Raw genomic sequence first — 16693 nt, 5'->3', positions numbered from 1 at the left:
AACAATCATTTTATTTTGTCGCATATTTTGTCAACTCTTATAACATAACAGTTTAAACATTATTATCAAAATATAAATATGTAAACCTAATTAGCTGAACAAACTGTCACACGCACGCACACACACACACACATTACACACGTACACACGCGCGCGCTCACACACACACACACAGGTCACATATAAAAACTCTTACTAGGTATATATTATAGTAAATTCGTCGATTTGTTCCTACGAGCTAACACACAGTATAGACACTTAGACACTATGTGATACACTTGGTGTTATCTATCACTCTGTATTGTTCACAACACGTCATTATATTATGTACATTTTACTAAAAGCTTGCGGAGCCGCACACACACACACACACTAACGAGGAATACCTACTTACTAAATGTGGAAAAATACGGTCTATTCATTCTTTGGCTTAAATATTTTCATAAATACTGTGACCTTGCTACTATTGTCAGACTTAGAATAATGGTGTCTTTGATTTCACCGCGTTATCAATTACTGGTTACATTGATGCCCTTACCAACCCTTACCTGTTATTTAACTAATTCAAAAGTCGAGCATCAGGCAGTAGAGTATAAAAGATGTACTGTGTAATACCTACGCATTAATAGGATGTTAGTAGATAAGGCGATGTCAAACAAACCCCACACCCTTCCTATATTGTACATAACTTCACGGAAGTCGTCGGGAGCATTGTGGAATGTAGCGGCATCCTGTACGGGTACAGTGTAGAGGCTGGCATTTATAAGGGCTCGTATAAGTGTCGGCGTCAGTGTCGCGGCGTCGTCGCGATCATCTATCATCATCGTGATGGATGGTTCTATGACGCACCGCCAGTTGCGACACTTGCCTACTTCTATCAGCTCTAGTTGTACAGTGCTAAGGCTCGTGGTGTAGTGTGCTGGCTCACGCGGAATGTGCAGTGCTCCTACAGCTATAGTGTATGTACAGACAGGGGAGCGTGCGAGCGGGCGTCGTTACGGCGGGCGGTAGTGCGAGCCCGCCGCGGAGAGCGCGCCGCGCTCTAGCGCTGGTATCCTGCAATATCAAGCACACGTTATTACATTGCACTACTACTGACTGCAGGTGTAGTACGCGACAAATTACTGCTTGTTTCTCAATATAGGAGCCAATTGCTGAGAAGAGGGTAAAAAAATAAAAAAAATGACTTAGGAAGTGAGTTGACGCAACAGATGGATGCTGATTGCTGTTTCTGACACCCACTTTCAGACACAAGGTTATTTGGCGCGTACTATAACAGCGCTGCCAGTTCGAAGGTAAACATCACAACTAAGAATAGCAAGCACTCCACCGTCTCAGAGAAGTATTGCAACAAACCTTGAGATAACGTAAAACGCATGCAAATATGAAACGTCGTCACCAAATTAAACTTTGTAAATGTTAGTCCAGTGTTACTACAAGTGCTCGCTCGATACCGAGCGCGAAGATCTGCGAGTGACGGACCTGATTGTTTCCGATATATTGCTCCTAATTTTGAAACCTATTATTTTGAGTGTTTCATGTTACCATAGGCGGAAACAATCCAGATCCGAACACTCGCGTAGTAGAAACGTATATGAAAGGTCACACAAGTGCATACAAAGATATTATCACAGAAGTTAGTGGCAGTGTGCTGTAAGCCGATATGCAGTACCAAGAAACAGAGTTTAGAAATAGTACTACGAGAGTGTGTTCACTACATATGTAAGTACTACAAGTAGGTAGTGGTACAGGAACCAGGTGCGAGCAGAGCGTGCAGGAGAGGGTCCCTCGCGGCGGTACTCACATATCGGCTTGGTGCCGGGCGGGCAGCAGCAGCAGCGGCGCGGGGCCCCCCGCCGCGCCCCCCGCCCCACCCGCCTCCACCGCCGCGTACAGCGGAGGCAGCACCTTGTGCGAGTGTGCCTCCACTGCCAACACCACACACGAGCACGTTACATACTGACTACACCGACTGTACTGAGTACTGTGACTGCCGCGGCTCGTCGCGCGCTACGTACCCGAGAGAGGCGCGGCGCCGGGTCGCGGCACGCTGTGGCCGCCGCCCATGCTCTTGGGCTTGCGCTTGCGCGTCTGGATGCCGTCCTTCTTCATGCTGAGCGGGCGGTTCACCTGCACACACACACACACTCGCGCTCGGTCACACGCTCGGTGAGACTGAGCGCCTCCGGCGGGGAAACTCCTCGTAATCTCCCGCCACGCGGTCCTATCATCCTTTAAACAAGCGTATCTACTCGCGAGGAGATAATTGATAAAAGATTATTTATCTCATTATGAATATTCGTGGTCGCACGATGATAATTCTCTATCAGTCGGTAGCCCCGCGTTTTATCTCGCGAGATTAGATGAGACCCTGTGTTTTGATTTTTTATACAGACCCAATATTTGCCGAGGAGTTCCCTGATAACTGTGACTGCAACGGCGATTAGATACCTGCCGCGCGTCTAATCAGCATACCCACGTAATCGATGCACAATCACGCGTTACCACACTATCTGCGCCTCCCTAGCGCGCTTCTTCGCGTCACAACACAACATCGACACAGGGCCTCATAGATAGCTACCAGCGCAGTGGAACAGTGACGGACATGACTACGTGGACTCACATTGTGTAGTTTGTAGTAGAGGCCGCACGCGTTGCAGACGGGCTCGCCGTTGTTGTTGCGGCGCCACAGCGTCGTGTTGGAGGTGCGGCAGTTGGCGCACGTGACACCCACGCGCCGGTTGCCGTTGGGCGGCTGCACGTAATACTTACATTAGTCAAATACCACATATATTCTTTATGGACACGGTCAAAAGTATTGGATAACTTACGAGGGCTTGCTGCGGTTTCGCCTTCTGCCCCTTGAGGGGCGGTCGGTTGACGCCGTTGATGCGCGTGTAGAGGCCGCACGCGTTGCACAGGTAGTGGCCGGTGCCGTCGCGCCGCCACAGCGGAGTGGTGGCCGCCGCGCAGTTCACGCACTCCTTCACCTCGCCCATACCTGCCATGTCTGATACACACACGAACACACATTAGCTAACATGTACTGATGAGCACAGTAGGTACATTTCTACATTCAACAATGAATACATGTTATACGTACTAGGATCGAATCCGTCGTCAATAGGTAACAGGTTGTGCGCGGGCCACGCCTGCGTGGGCGCTGGGTAGCCCTCCACCAGCAGGCCGCCCTCGTAGCCCGACACGGGCACGTACTCGACGCCGCCGCCCTGCCCCAGGTAGTGCTCCCCTCCTACCTTGTACTGCACTGTGTTGCCGTGCGTGTACAGCGTCACCTATACGTATATATAATTATTTTGCATTATTCGTAGTTATAAAGCAGAGGAAATTTAGTAGGTAAACTTTGGCGATCTTTACCTGTTGTGAATTAGGACTGGGAGGAGCTTCGTACACCGCTTGTGACTGCGGCACCACGGAGCCATACACGACGTGCGCGCCGCGCGCCGTCAGCGACGACGACGACAGCGTGGGGTCCGTGCGGTACAGCAGCTGACCGGGGGGAGACTCGTCGCCGCGAGCCCCGCCCCCCGCGCCCCCCGCAGCGGCCCCGCTGCCTGCCGTGCCCCCATACAATGTCAACAACTCCTTGCTACCTCCCGCGTAAGCTCCGTACGCGGCTGCACCGCCGTACTGCGGGCTCTGACCGGCATATGTGTAGCCCCCGTGCACCGACGTGACGGGCTGCAAACTCGCGTACGTGCTGGGCCGGGGCTCTCCCTCGCCGCGCGTCTCGTACTTGACTTGTTGGTACGCTACTCCTACTGCTTGTTGGTTATTGAGTGAGGTGGTCTGGATCATCTCGAGCGCGGTGGAGGCGGCCACCTGGTCGCCGAGTACGGCCGCGTACTGCCGGGAGTCCGGCGGCGCCGCCTCCCCCGACGCGTACTGCAGTTGCTCTTTGTCCTTGTGTGCAAGGAACGCGTCGTGCGCGCCTTCTTCCCCTTCACCCTCTTGCGCCACTATAACGTGGTGCGGAGCGCCGTAGCGCAGAGCGAGGCCGCGCCCATAGGCGGGACGCTGAGGAGCACGCGTGTACTGTGGCTGGATGCGCTTGTCGGCGGGTGCGGGAGACGCCAGCGAGCGGTAGGGCTCCTGCTTGAAGGCGAGGTACCGAGCGGTCTCGGCCTCGGCCAGGCGCAGGCGCTCCTCGTCATAGTGCTGCTGCACTTCGCGCGTCTCCGCGCCCTCCTCCATCTTGGGCGCGTACTGGTGCATGTGTTGTTGCTGGTCGTGGTCGAGCGGCGCGGCCTCGGGCGGCTCGTCCTTGACGCCGTCGTCGGCGCCGAGCTCGCTCTCCTCCGTGATGTGTCCGGCGGCGGTGATGGTGCGCACGGCGCGCCGCGACGTGATCACGGACTGGGAGTGCGGCGCGGGGGACGGCGCGCGCGCGCTCTGCTGCTCGGCGTGGTCGCTGCCGGCGCTGGGCGGGCCCGTGCCCCCCGCGCTCCCCGGGCCCCCGGCGCCCCCTGCGTTCTCAGTCTGCTCGTGCTCGAGTCTCTCCTCGTTCTTGACGAGCTGCAACGCCTCAGCAGACGCGTCCACTTCGCGCTGCTCCATCTGGGCCACGTTCTCCATGACGTTCGACCTGTATTCGAAACGTATATTATAATTTTGTGTTAAAAGGAAGTACCTGCCAAAAAGGGGAGAAAGGCGTCTCTTAGAAATTCGTAGGTAACTCGTAACGTTAGCGTGTTTTTTAACGCGAACACCTAAACAAACGAAGAGGCTTCGTTTTAGGAGCGGAAGAGCGCCGGCGCGCGGCGCGGAAACACGCGACAAATAGGGAACGAGCGCGGCCGGCGCCGGCGCCCATACAGACACGACCTCGCACTCGTCACAGTGACGACAACTTGTCCAGACACGGAAGTAAACAATAATGTATGTATCAACCAGTTATTAAACCCTAATGCTGTAACACACATGTAATATAGAACAATATTGATGCCTAAATACTTGTGGAGGATTCATTAAAGAGGTTTTGAGCTTTTCATGTTAGCTACATATATATTTGGCCGTCAAGAGGTTATAAGTAATTCAAAACCTCACAACACCAAAATTATAAATATGGTAAGCGGGTGTGAAGTATATTTTGTGATAAGGAATAATAATATTATATGGAGACGTATGCAAACACGCTCGGTGGGTACGAGCAGTTTGTTGATCGTGTGGATGTGGAGCGGGCACACTGCGCCGAGGCGGGGCGGCGCAGGGAAGGCGCAGGGCTCGAGCCCGGCGGGCGGCGCAGGGTGTTTGCTCGCACGATCGCGCCGATAACCGCCGCGATAACCAGCGCACACCGCTATTCATAGCACTCATGTTGTAACTCTCCGTAGACGCCGTGTGTCGTGTGTGCTGCACACCGCGAGGTCACTCACCGTCACCTCGCACTGGCTCGCACCACCCGCCACGTCGCTCAGCTGTTCACGGCGACACAGTTGTTAGCACGAGAGGGAGCGACCGCCGCACTGGGACTACTTCATATAATAGTAAACTGGGTAAAATGTCTACATTAACACATTTTACCCAGTTTACGTCTAACGTATTATCGGAAATCAGTCAAAGCTATACCAAACTTCCCTACAGACTTGAAATTATTTTTTGTACCCGAATGTCATTATATTACAATAAGTCTCAAAGAAAATTTCATTACAACAGATTCTCTTTATCTAGCACTCGCTTGAATTGTTATTTATAGCTGTACCTTCACAGCAAACTTATAACTCTAAATTAATAAAATACATTATAATCGTTTATACCTATTAAATTATATTGTATTCTAAGCGATTATTATCGATCATGACATAATTCTTATTTACCGTCTGTAACTCGCTAGCAATCCTTCATAATCTGCAGATAACTGGAGATTACACAAGTATTATTTTAACGATGTTTTTCCTAAATATTATTATTCAGAAGCATCGTCTTTAGGGAAATAATAATAATCAAGCTTAAGATGTAGGTACAGTTCCCCAAAACCAACAAACATATTATTATATAACTAAACAATAAAAACTAAATTCGTATAACATATTAATACAATAAAGTTTCACAATAAAAAAGCCTATTTGTCATAGTATTCTAAATGTTAGCAAAATGTGCGGAGTAGCCTGTTTCATAACATAAGTACATTAATGACACGTCTAATGACATGATACAACACGGAACATTATAATAATGTAGCGTTAAGGATTTACGCACTGTTTACCTTTGTTAGTCCGACGCCAGTTATAACGTTCAACAAACTATTCAATTGGAGAAGAAACAAATTAATTAGCAACATTGTACCTACTGCCGACATAGTTTGTATGTAAGAATCATTAAGAAATTTGTTAAACTAACCTCCAATTTTTACCAATAAACTTCTAAAGGTACCTTCAACATTCTTAAACCAACAATACGTGTCAGCTCCAGACCAATCAAACTGCCTCTAAAACCCCATGAAATCTGATATGATTATTTACTTTCACGCAAAGGACATTATCGTTTTACATTTAGATTATTTCTCCTAACAATTGCAACAGTTACAAAGTTATATCATTACTGAACTCGAAGTAATAAAGCATGATTATCTTCCCGTAGTCTGTTCCCGGTCCGTTGTGGTCGGGCGGCGTAGCACGGTAGCTACACGGCGTAGCACGCGGTAGCACGCGTAGCACTTGTACTACTTCATTGTTTTAGCTACCGACTGACACGTTTACACGTCTACGTTGTTCCCGTCTACAGTGAAAGTAATTACCACTTAAGCTTTAAGATAGATTTAAGATGTAGATACATATAAATTGTAGTTATACACATACATATAAGTGTGGCCAGGAGTTTCTTACCGGCTCTTCTTATTGGCGCCTTACCTTTCGAACTAGCGGTAATTTCACCTACTACATTTGAGCTAAATTGTCTGTATTTGACCTAAATGAATAACTGAATTGAGTCTTGATGTTGATTTAAGAAATACAGATTTTTGAGGATATGTAGTCCTGTGTGTTAATGACGATCAATATAAGGGTTGTTAGTGTTGTATTTTACATTATTAAACATCATAATTATTTGAAAGGAACTATTGAGTCGATTTCGAAAGATTTAAAACTGGTTTTAGTAAAGTTGAACTAGAGGTTTCATAACCAAACGAAATCAGAAAGCAAAATATAGTAGACTAGCTTTAGCCCGCGCCTTCGTCTCCGTGATTTGTGACTAAGGACAGAGTTCTCATACAAATACATTAAACTTCATCTTCTATTTTATCCCCTTGGGGGTAGAACTGTTTGGGGTTGAACCGTCCAGTGGTTTGGGCTGTGCGTTGATAGATCACTATGTCAGTCAGTCAGACACCTTTGGATAATATATATTTAGATATTTTTTTATGTGTGACTAAATATCATAATGTTCGGTAATTAGGCACAAATTATGCTAATAATAATTTTACAGATACGACTGATACATTCATCGATAATCGCTACGACTACCTACAGAACATTTATATTTGAATTCGAGAACGTTCTCATGAGTTTTTTTATTGACTTGACTTGAAATTGAGAAAAAAAATTATAAATACTTTTATAATATATTATTTTCTACTTGATACTTTTAAATATAAATTTCCTTACAAGTTTGTTAGCCGCTAGGCCAAAAATTATGTGTAATGTTGCAAGTTCATCTTGAGAAGGGTACTTATAAGCCGACAGAAGCCTGCCCTTAACTATAACTTAAACTCACAATCACAAGGACCTTACATCACCATTGCGAACTCTTTTATAAATATTAATAACAAGAGCGGACCCGAACAGCTTCGCTTACACATTTATTTCTCTTCATAAAGACCTTTCCCGTGTCTAAGAGACAATTTTACAATAACAGTAAGTCACATAGATTGAGCCGATCTTGAGTTTTGCGCTTAACAAAAATATATATATTTGTCCGTCTCGCTGGTTCTAAGCTACCTACTCTACCTCACTATTATTTAGCCAAATCGGTTCAGCCGTTCTTGATTTGTAAATATTGTAAGTAACACTAGTTTCTAGTTTTGTATATATAGATAAATAGATCTGTACAGTCAACGAGCTACTTAACTTGCTGAAAGTCGATAACAGTTTAAACAAACTTCATGCTGAGAGCTTTTCTAACAAGTAAACTATGTTTTATTAGTTAGCTTGCTGAAAGCCAGTACAGTTTAAACAGTCGTGCTGCCCTAATTAGTAATAAGTAGTAGCCCCCTAGTGGTGTTTATATTAGAATGATTGTTAGCCGAACGATCACAAAGAGTTGGAATAAATTCTGTGCCTTTATCTCAGTTCCAATAGTTTTTCGAATTCTAAATTAAAGGTATATTAATTTAAAGTGTACCTCTTTACAGCCTACATTAAGGCCCCAATAAATAAAAACAAATGTGTTATTTATATTTGCTCTTTGAGAATAATTGTAAACTGTGATAGATGTAGTAGGAAAGTAGTAATAAATCTAACATCGCAATAACTCACTACACTCCTTTTTGCGTCGCGGAGGTTCCAAATACTTGTCTTTTACCTGTAAGTTTCAGTTGTCCAGACATCACACAAATAACAATGGTTCACTATCACATATTTATAATGTATTTACCAAATATTTTGAATTATTATCTATAACAGTTCCACTATCAAATAAAATCGTACTTGATAATTTTGAAATTATAAAGATTGGGGGAAATTATCAACATTTTATACATACTTTATTTTAATTGTTTAGTTATTTTAACTAGTGAGTTGCCGCTTCACCGTTATATCGAAGAATAGCGTGGAATGAATGTGAAGAAGAACAAGTCATAATTAAGCGTCACTGTCCGCGCCGACGGCATTCAAATACACTTTCATAATAAACATGTTATTTTCACGTTTATTATTTTATTATTTACTATGGCGATTTATTTTATTTTTATAATTCCTAGATACTAGGCAATCCATTTAGTGCTAGATATATGTTCTTACGATCTGTAATGTTCAAGAAAGTATTTTAAATTCGAATAAGTTTAGTTATTTTGCAACAACCTACCGATTGTTAAGAAGAATATGTTTTCATCTATGTGAGGACTCCATAAGCAAAGGTAAAAATCAGTAGGAATTAATGTTAGTATCCGTGAATACTGCACCGAGCTCGATTATATCAAGTAACACTTGTTCAATAGTTTTCAGTTAAGTTCACCTGCACAGTGATGTGCTAAACTGAACACATGTATGTTAAACAACTGTGCCGATGATTGTACAAGTTTCCTCCACAATCACTACAGATTAGATTACCATGTTGTCATGTGCCAACTACGAGCCCGCCAATATCTTCTACACTCTACTTACACCTGGACTCACGCAACCTGCTAGCTTTAGCTCTGTCTATTGTATTCGATTTACTTCTAATTTGGGTGATTACACTGTAGTTGTAAGAAATAACGTCACGACAACACTTCACATGGAGTATGTTTTCCAACGAGGTGGGACATGAAGATCCGGGTGCGACGTGCAGCCGTGAGTGAGTACAACGTTAGCAACGTATGGAGTGCACAGAGGTTCATATTGTTCACGAGACTCACCGGTGTGCTGCTCCGTTGTGATGATGCCGCGGTGTGTGCAGGCTCGTGCTGCGTCAGCTCAGTGTGTGTGGTCGGCGTGAGGGCCTGGTGTGAGGGTGCTCACATGTCAGTGCGGCGGTACAGTCGCGCGCGGTGCTCGGCGGTACGCTCGCGATCGTGTCGGCGACGCGCGGTCGCTACAACTGCTCTGTGAAGCGGCTCCAGGTGAACGCGAGCTTTCAGTGGGCGCGGACGACGCGCGCGCATGTGTGCGTGCGCCGGAGCGTGCACACGCGGGCGCGCGTGTGTGTGAGTGTCGCTCCGCGCTCGCCATTGGTCGAGCGGCGGCGTACGTCGACGCGTCGCGGGGAAATTATTTTCATGTTTCAGCACACCTCTGACGGCGGCCGCTCTGCACCTTCACCGCGCCCGGTAGTACGGTACAGTACGCAGTCCTGGCGCGGCGCTCCTCGCGGACAGACTCCACATCTCAACTATCAACACAATCACACGATAATGAATGATAACCGGATAACTAACCGACTCATTCATTGTATCAAACATTCTCAGGCCACGATACTGTTTTTAAAGCTAGATATATTTAGATAGCACTATGTTAGGCGAGTGTCGTACTGATCGCCGCACCTAATCGTTCCAAATAGTGATTTAGGTCACTCATACGTGAGTGAGTGAGTGTACCTCGGCGTTATTGTAGCAATACTGATTTATCTATGACATCGATAAGTTTTTGACAACGTTTAGCAAAATAGAGCACTCTGATCATTGAGTTGTTGAGGAAAAAATATGATAACAAATTAATACATATAGTTTTATTTATTTTTCACAACTGAGCATTAAGTATATTCTTTATTTATTCTCGTGTTTAATTGCTGACAACAGGACGGTTTGTGATTATGATGATTGTCTCTACCAACTTTTAGAATGCAAACAAGCATATTATAGGTAACTATTCACAATGCATATTTTATTCTCGTTAATTAGTTATCCTAGCTCTCGGACTACTTGCGGCTGAAGCTGAGTAGCTGCTGGTGTTGATCTTCACACCGGCAATAATCATTAATGGTTACTCTGGTATCTGATACGAGTAATCACAGATAATGTACTTATAATCAGTAAGATACTGCACCTGCTGAAAGGACGAGGCAGAGGGCGACCGGGGGTTCACTGAAACATCTTCTACTTTTTAACCTTTGGTCTCTCCATATTTCCGCAATGGAAGATTCGTAGTTCGCGTCGTTCAATTACAATTCTGTTTGCAATCAAATATAACGCACTGTGTCTGCTTGTTACATTTGAATGCATTCAATTGGAAATAAAACAATAGCATCAACCGACACACTTTGCCTAAATAAGAATTATCTCAGGATGACCATCAAAGTGTTGCAGGGTGATGGTGGTGCTGTAGTGTAGGTTAAAAGAAATCTCAGAGATAGCCCGGAGTTAGGAAGTTGAGGTCATAGACCGATCGGTCCTGCGCCTGAACTCTCCTGGTCGTGTCGGTTGGCTGGTTACAATGAAACTGGGCACCGTAGCCGAGATCGGCCAGGACGACATTACACGTGACGAGTGTGACCTTGCTCGGAGGTGCTCACACTCGAGCGCCGCCGGACGTCGGTAGGTACGCCGCCTAATCCGCACTTATCCCCGAATTTATGTCAATAATTTACGTAGCTAGGTTCGCCTTAAACAATCATTATTGTATTTACGATAGTATCTTAACAATAAAAAGTCGATAAGTGTAATGCGTCGCGCGTTATCTTATCACAGGCTTACTTGAGACATCGATCATCGGTCTAATTATCGTCGATACCTAATCACGGGTCGTGCTGGCTCTGCCCGCTGCCGACCGCCAGTACCTCGCCTCCACTACACCATTCAATCCCAACAAAACTACTAAATCAACATCTCATCTTTAAATGTATCTCCAAAGTTGAGAGTAACTAACAAATATAATATACTTATAATTAATACTTCCACTTGTCGTCAAGTAATATGAAGCGAGGTTCTCGTTACCAGGGAATATAATCAAACTTCATACGGATCGAAGGTTGCTTTTTCGAAGCGATACGATATAGATAAAATGTAATATACTCCCAGAGAAGTAGAGCAGATTACTATCTCTATATTATTATTTTGCATACATTTTTACTTTATGACAAGCTTGTAAACCACGTATCCAGTTGTATGTATAAGTAGGCATCTAACGTATTCATGGAACGGATACCCCGTATTTGCTAGATGGGTGTCCCTCACGAGCGGCGCATGTTATCCGATATAGAACACAAGTACACACAGTATGTATTGTTTCATGTGTACTGTGTACTGTGTATTGGCACATTCGAATGTGACAAACACGCTATAAATAAAAGGAGTGGTGTAATCGTCGCCGTCGATGCTGATTCATTTGTTTATCTCTACATGTATTTACAACAATAACCATTTACTTATTCACTATTTGTTCACTACATTTATTTATTTATTAGAAAGCAATATAACAGCTTGACACCAAGGTGCTTCCATGCCATGCTATTTTAAGCTAGGTACAATGCAAGACTTTAATACTAAAAAACTAACATGAAACGAATAATATAGGTATAGACTATATAATAATATAAGATATAAGAAGCTAAAACAATAACCTCGAATTAGATACATATACTATGCATTAGAAGACGTGGTGTATATTAATTAACAAGTAGGTAATTAAAGTGTCGTCTCACTAATCGATCAGATGTAATTAAATATTGCAAGATAAATGATAACACAGTAGCCGGGAATGTTGCTACCATTGGAACATTAAGTAGGTATCTCGTAAATAAATTTAACAAAAATAAACATAGGTACATTTAATTAGATATTGACTTAAAATTATATAACAACTATAAATTCTTATTATTATTCACAGATGATGAGAGCGACGAGTTGGTATTAAAGTTCTTAAACTATCGTGGTTTCTACACATAATACAAAATTAATAACGGGCTTTAAACGCAATGAGAATTTTAAGGTTTTCTTTGTCTTGTTTGCTGGCCGACGTTTCGATCGAATGACATCGACCGTGCTCACGGGCCGACTGATGTGGATGCTAGACGAGCTAAAGTTAGTGTTCTATCAGTTATTCATAATGATGCGCACTAAACTACGAAAGTCGAAATTCAATCATTGTACTCGGTGTTCCGGTCATAAAAGAGAGAGAAAGAGCTCTGTATCACTATTTGCTCTTGAGATCTTTCAAATGATATACTATCGTAGTTCTGCCTACAAAATTGCTAGCGTAAGTTTGATTGAACCAACAAGCAGTTGCCATGAACTACTGTGGTCATTTGCCATCTAACTTGTAGGTCAATTTTAAAGTTTACTTCTTTTAACTGCACGTTTGGCGCAGTGGATAAAGTGGCCGCCTCGCCGCAATAACCGTAGCGCCTCGTGTGGTGTTTTCGAATCCCACCCAGGACACATATACTTGTGATGAGCACGAGTATTTTTGTTATTTCCGACTTCGTCTTGTAGAGTAAAGTGTACATAATTATACGAGAGTTTGCGATTTACAAACAGACCAAGTTGTAGGTAAAAATTCGTCAAATATCATATTTGGGAGTGCATATTTAGGAAATAGTTTTGCCTGATATGTGTGATGTAGAGTGTTCCGGCTGTGACGTCACAGATGACACACGCGTTCAACACAGGCTTCAGAGTAAACATCGTGATTCATTCCTCGCCAGCGACGACTACACTCTCTGCTACATTTGTATCTACATATGTACGAAGATTGCGACCGCTCTTATTTACGCAAACAAAATACTTTTGGTTCAAGGCCTCTAAGGATATCAGAAGATCTTTTTAAGGTTAGGTTGTCAACATTAGCACTATTATAATATCAGCCAAAATACGGCCCCTGCTCGACCCGGGCATAGGCTAGAATATAAGGCATGCAACATTTCGAATTGGAAAATATATCACGATCTCTTTCTTCTGCACAAGCATATAACGAGCGCTCGCATTATAATGAAGCTAAAACAATAACCTCGAATTAAATACATATACCTACTATGCATTAGAAGAAGTAGTGTATATTAATTAACAAGTAGGTAATTAAAGTGTCGTCTCACTAATCGATCAGATGTAATTAAATATTGCAAGATAAATGATAACACAGTAGCCGGGAATGTTGCTACCATTGAAACATTAAGTAGGTATCTCGTAAATATATTGTTTCCATTTTGAATTATTTTCAATACAGATATTTCGTTTTGAGTTCCGTGTTACATAACCTCCACTTAAATACATGCTGTATTTGATTCACTTGTAATATTTGTATTTAGTAGAGATTGTCGGCAATTCCAGAACAACGGTGGCACAAAACTGTGCTGTGACCTGAGGTAGACGAAGCTTAGATATAAAGTGGTCAGAGAAAAGCAGTGGATTGATGATCGTTCTATGTTAGTAAAAAAATAAGTACTTATTGTATTACGTGTTCAAATAGGCACTCTACAGCTACTGAAAGCTCTTAATTGTCTACGTAGTAAATGTAAGTTAAGTTCATGAAAGATATTCAGGAGGGGTTCCTAATAGTCGTAGTTGGGGATAATTTGATGTAGTTGTGTGATGTGGTGTGAAGATGTGGTGTAGAGGCCAGCAGACAGTGTCGGAGGCGAGGCTCGAACACGCGCCTTATCTGTGCGCACTTGACGGCTCCCAGATAACGCACGCACACGCGCGCCTCACGCTGTGTGTGTGAGCTCGAGTGATTCAGACCAACAACACACCACTTCACCACTTATTTAGTCAATATTCTATGCCGACGTTTGAAATTATGAAAATACCTGTGGAATTATATGTGCAGAACTAAACTTATTCCGCAAACAAATAAATACATGGAACTCGGTTATTGGGACAGGCAACAAAATTCGATCTTAAGAAAGATACCGTTAATACGTACTTGACGTTTAAAAATGTAACCTACAATATTTTAGCTGTTCTAACCAGCTCTAAGTAGCAAGTGCATCATCATGTAAATGTCATATTTCAAAAAATCTAAATGAATACCTTTATTCATTTAGGCCAAATTCTGACACTTATGATAGTCAATAATACGGAGATTGAATTTACCGCCAGTTCGGAAGGTAGGACCAATGAGAAAAGCTGGCAAGGAACTCCTGGCCACAGTTGGTTGTATGGCTTCAACAATATTTCTATTAGGTATAAATATTTGATGATGTAAGGAGCTGCTACCAAACACACTTTGTTTGTGACACGAATAGAAGAACACGACATCAGCACTGAATGAGATCCCGCTTCATGAAATAATGTGTAATTCCTTCATGTTAGTGTTGCTTACTGTAGCTACTACAATCGAACTGTCATCGAGAAATTTTGTATGAAAATCTGATCAGCGCCTCTAACGGGCGTCGCAGAAACCTTTGGCAGTACTAACATGCTAAATTTATGTCAAAATTTCGATAGCTAGCCGGTTGTCGGTAGTCGATAGTGGTAGAGAATCGAGGTACTGCTTATAAAACGATCATGTTTTTGAAACGTTACAAATCCTCCTAATATTATAAATGCGAAAGTTATGAGTACTTTTTCACTCTCATACTACTCAACCGATTACGGTGAAATTTGGTATGTAGATAGCTGAAAACCCAGAATAGCACATAGGTTACTTATTCCGGAGTTCCCGAGGGATCGCGATTTACACGGGAAGGGTTTTCACGCGGACGATGTCGCGGGCAGCCTCTAGTAATGTCATATAAGTACTTAAATAACATAACATTATATTGTGATGTGTCAATCGCGTTGTGTTGATGACACGCGAGATGATGTCGGCGCTGCGTTTATCTTGTCAATGTATTGACTTGAACGTATCGACAGCTCTGAAGAGCGTGTCTTGCGAAATAACAGCGCAACCTTCAAGTGAACGTGCCCGATGTCTGATCGATACATCTTACATATTTTTAGACTATCTATGTATTTTTCATGTTTTTGTTCTACATTTCTGTCACAACCGACAGAAAAAAAATCGTTTTCCTCGCTTCACCAGGAGTAGTTAATCCTATCCTCAAAACTTAAACTATTGTTGTCTCACCCGTGTGACTAGAAAGCGTTAGAGGTGTTATTTGTACGACCACGTTCATATTTGGTGACAATATAAATAATTCATAATAATGTAACCTTCGCAGAATCCATACTAATATTATAAATGCGAAAGTAACTCTGTCTGTCTGTCTGTCTGTCTGTCTGTCTGTCTGTCTGTCTGTCTGTCTGTCTGTCTGTCTGTCTGTCTGTCTGTCTGTCTGTCTGTCTGTCTGTCTGTCTGTCTGTCTGTCTGTCTGTCTGTCTGTCTGTCTGTCTGTCTGTCTGTCTGTCTGTCTGTCTGTCTGTCTGTCTGTCTGTCTGTCTGTCTGTCTGTCTGTCTGTCTGTCTGTCTGTCTGTCTGTCTGTCTGTCTGTCTGTCTGTCTGTCTGTCTGTCTGTCTGTCTGTCTGTCTGTCTGTCTGTCTGTCTGTCTGTCTGTCTGTCTGTCTGTCTGTCTGTCTGTCTGTCTGTCTGTCTGTCTGTCTGTCTGTCTGTCTGTCTGTCTGTCTGTCTGTCTGTCTGTCTGTCTGTCTGTCTGTCTGTCTGTCTGTCTGTCTGTCTGTCTGTCTGTCTGTCTGTCTGTCTGTCTGTCTGTCTGTCTGTCTGTCTGTCTGTCTGTCTGTCTGTCTGTCTGTCTGTCTGTCTGTCTGTCTGTCTGTCTGTCTGTCTGTCTGTCTGTCTGTCTGTCTGTCTGTCTGTCTGTCTGTCTGTCTGTCTGTCTGTCTGTCTGTCTGTCTGTCTGTCTGTCTGTCTGTCTGTCTGTCTGTCTGTCTGTCTGTCTGTCTGTCTGTCTGTCTGTCTGTCTGTCTGTCTGTCTGTCTGTCTGTCTGTCTGTCTGTCTGTCTGTCTGTCTGTCTGTCTGTCTGTCTGTCTGTCTGTCTGTCTGTCTGTCTGTCTGTCTGTCTGTCTGTCTGTCTGTCTGTCTGTCTGTCTGTCTGTCTGTCTGTCTGTCTGTCTGTCTGTCTGTCTGTCTGTCTGTCTGTCTGTCTGTCTGTCTGTCTGTCTGTCTGTCTGTCTGTCTGTCTGTCTGTCTGTCTGTCTGTCTGTC

The 16693-nt window shown here is 43.7% G+C and overlaps 1 protein-coding gene across 3 annotated transcripts; it reads right to left on the bottom strand.

Moving 5' to 3' along the window:
- Positions 1-10003, bottom strand: LOC142978844 (uncharacterized). Of its 3 annotated transcripts, XM_076123454.1 has the most exons (8): positions 9572-10003; positions 3379-4606; positions 3104-3296; positions 2832-3010; positions 2624-2755; positions 2019-2130; positions 1805-1928; positions 1-1056 (listed from the first exon to the last, which is right to left on the bottom strand). In XM_076123454.1, the coding sequence occupies exons 2-8, from the start codon at positions 4594-4596 to the stop codon at positions 996-998; spliced, it is 2019 nt and encodes a 672-aa protein (XP_075979569.1). In that variant the 5' UTR covers positions 4597-4606; positions 9572-10003; the 3' UTR covers positions 1-995. The 3 variants fall into 3 exon arrangements, with proteins under 3 accessions (XP_075979569.1, XP_075979553.1, XP_075979561.1); XM_076123438.1 differs by lacking the exon at positions 1805-1928 and having other exon boundaries at positions 2624-2767; positions 9572-10002; XM_076123446.1 differs by lacking the exon at positions 1805-1928 and having other exon boundaries at positions 9572-10000.
- Between the last annotated feature and the right edge of the window lie 6690 nt (positions 10004-16693).

This window comes from Anticarsia gemmatalis, chromosome 2 (genome assembly GCF_050436995.1).
Source record: "Anticarsia gemmatalis isolate Benzon Research Colony breed Stoneville strain chromosome 2, ilAntGemm2 primary, whole genome shotgun sequence".
In the NCBI taxonomy this organism is placed as follows: domain Eukaryota; kingdom Metazoa; phylum Arthropoda; class Insecta; order Lepidoptera; family Erebidae; genus Anticarsia; species Anticarsia gemmatalis.
The sequence above is the reverse complement of the archived record's forward strand: the minus strand, read 5'-3'. Positions and strand labels throughout refer to the sequence as shown.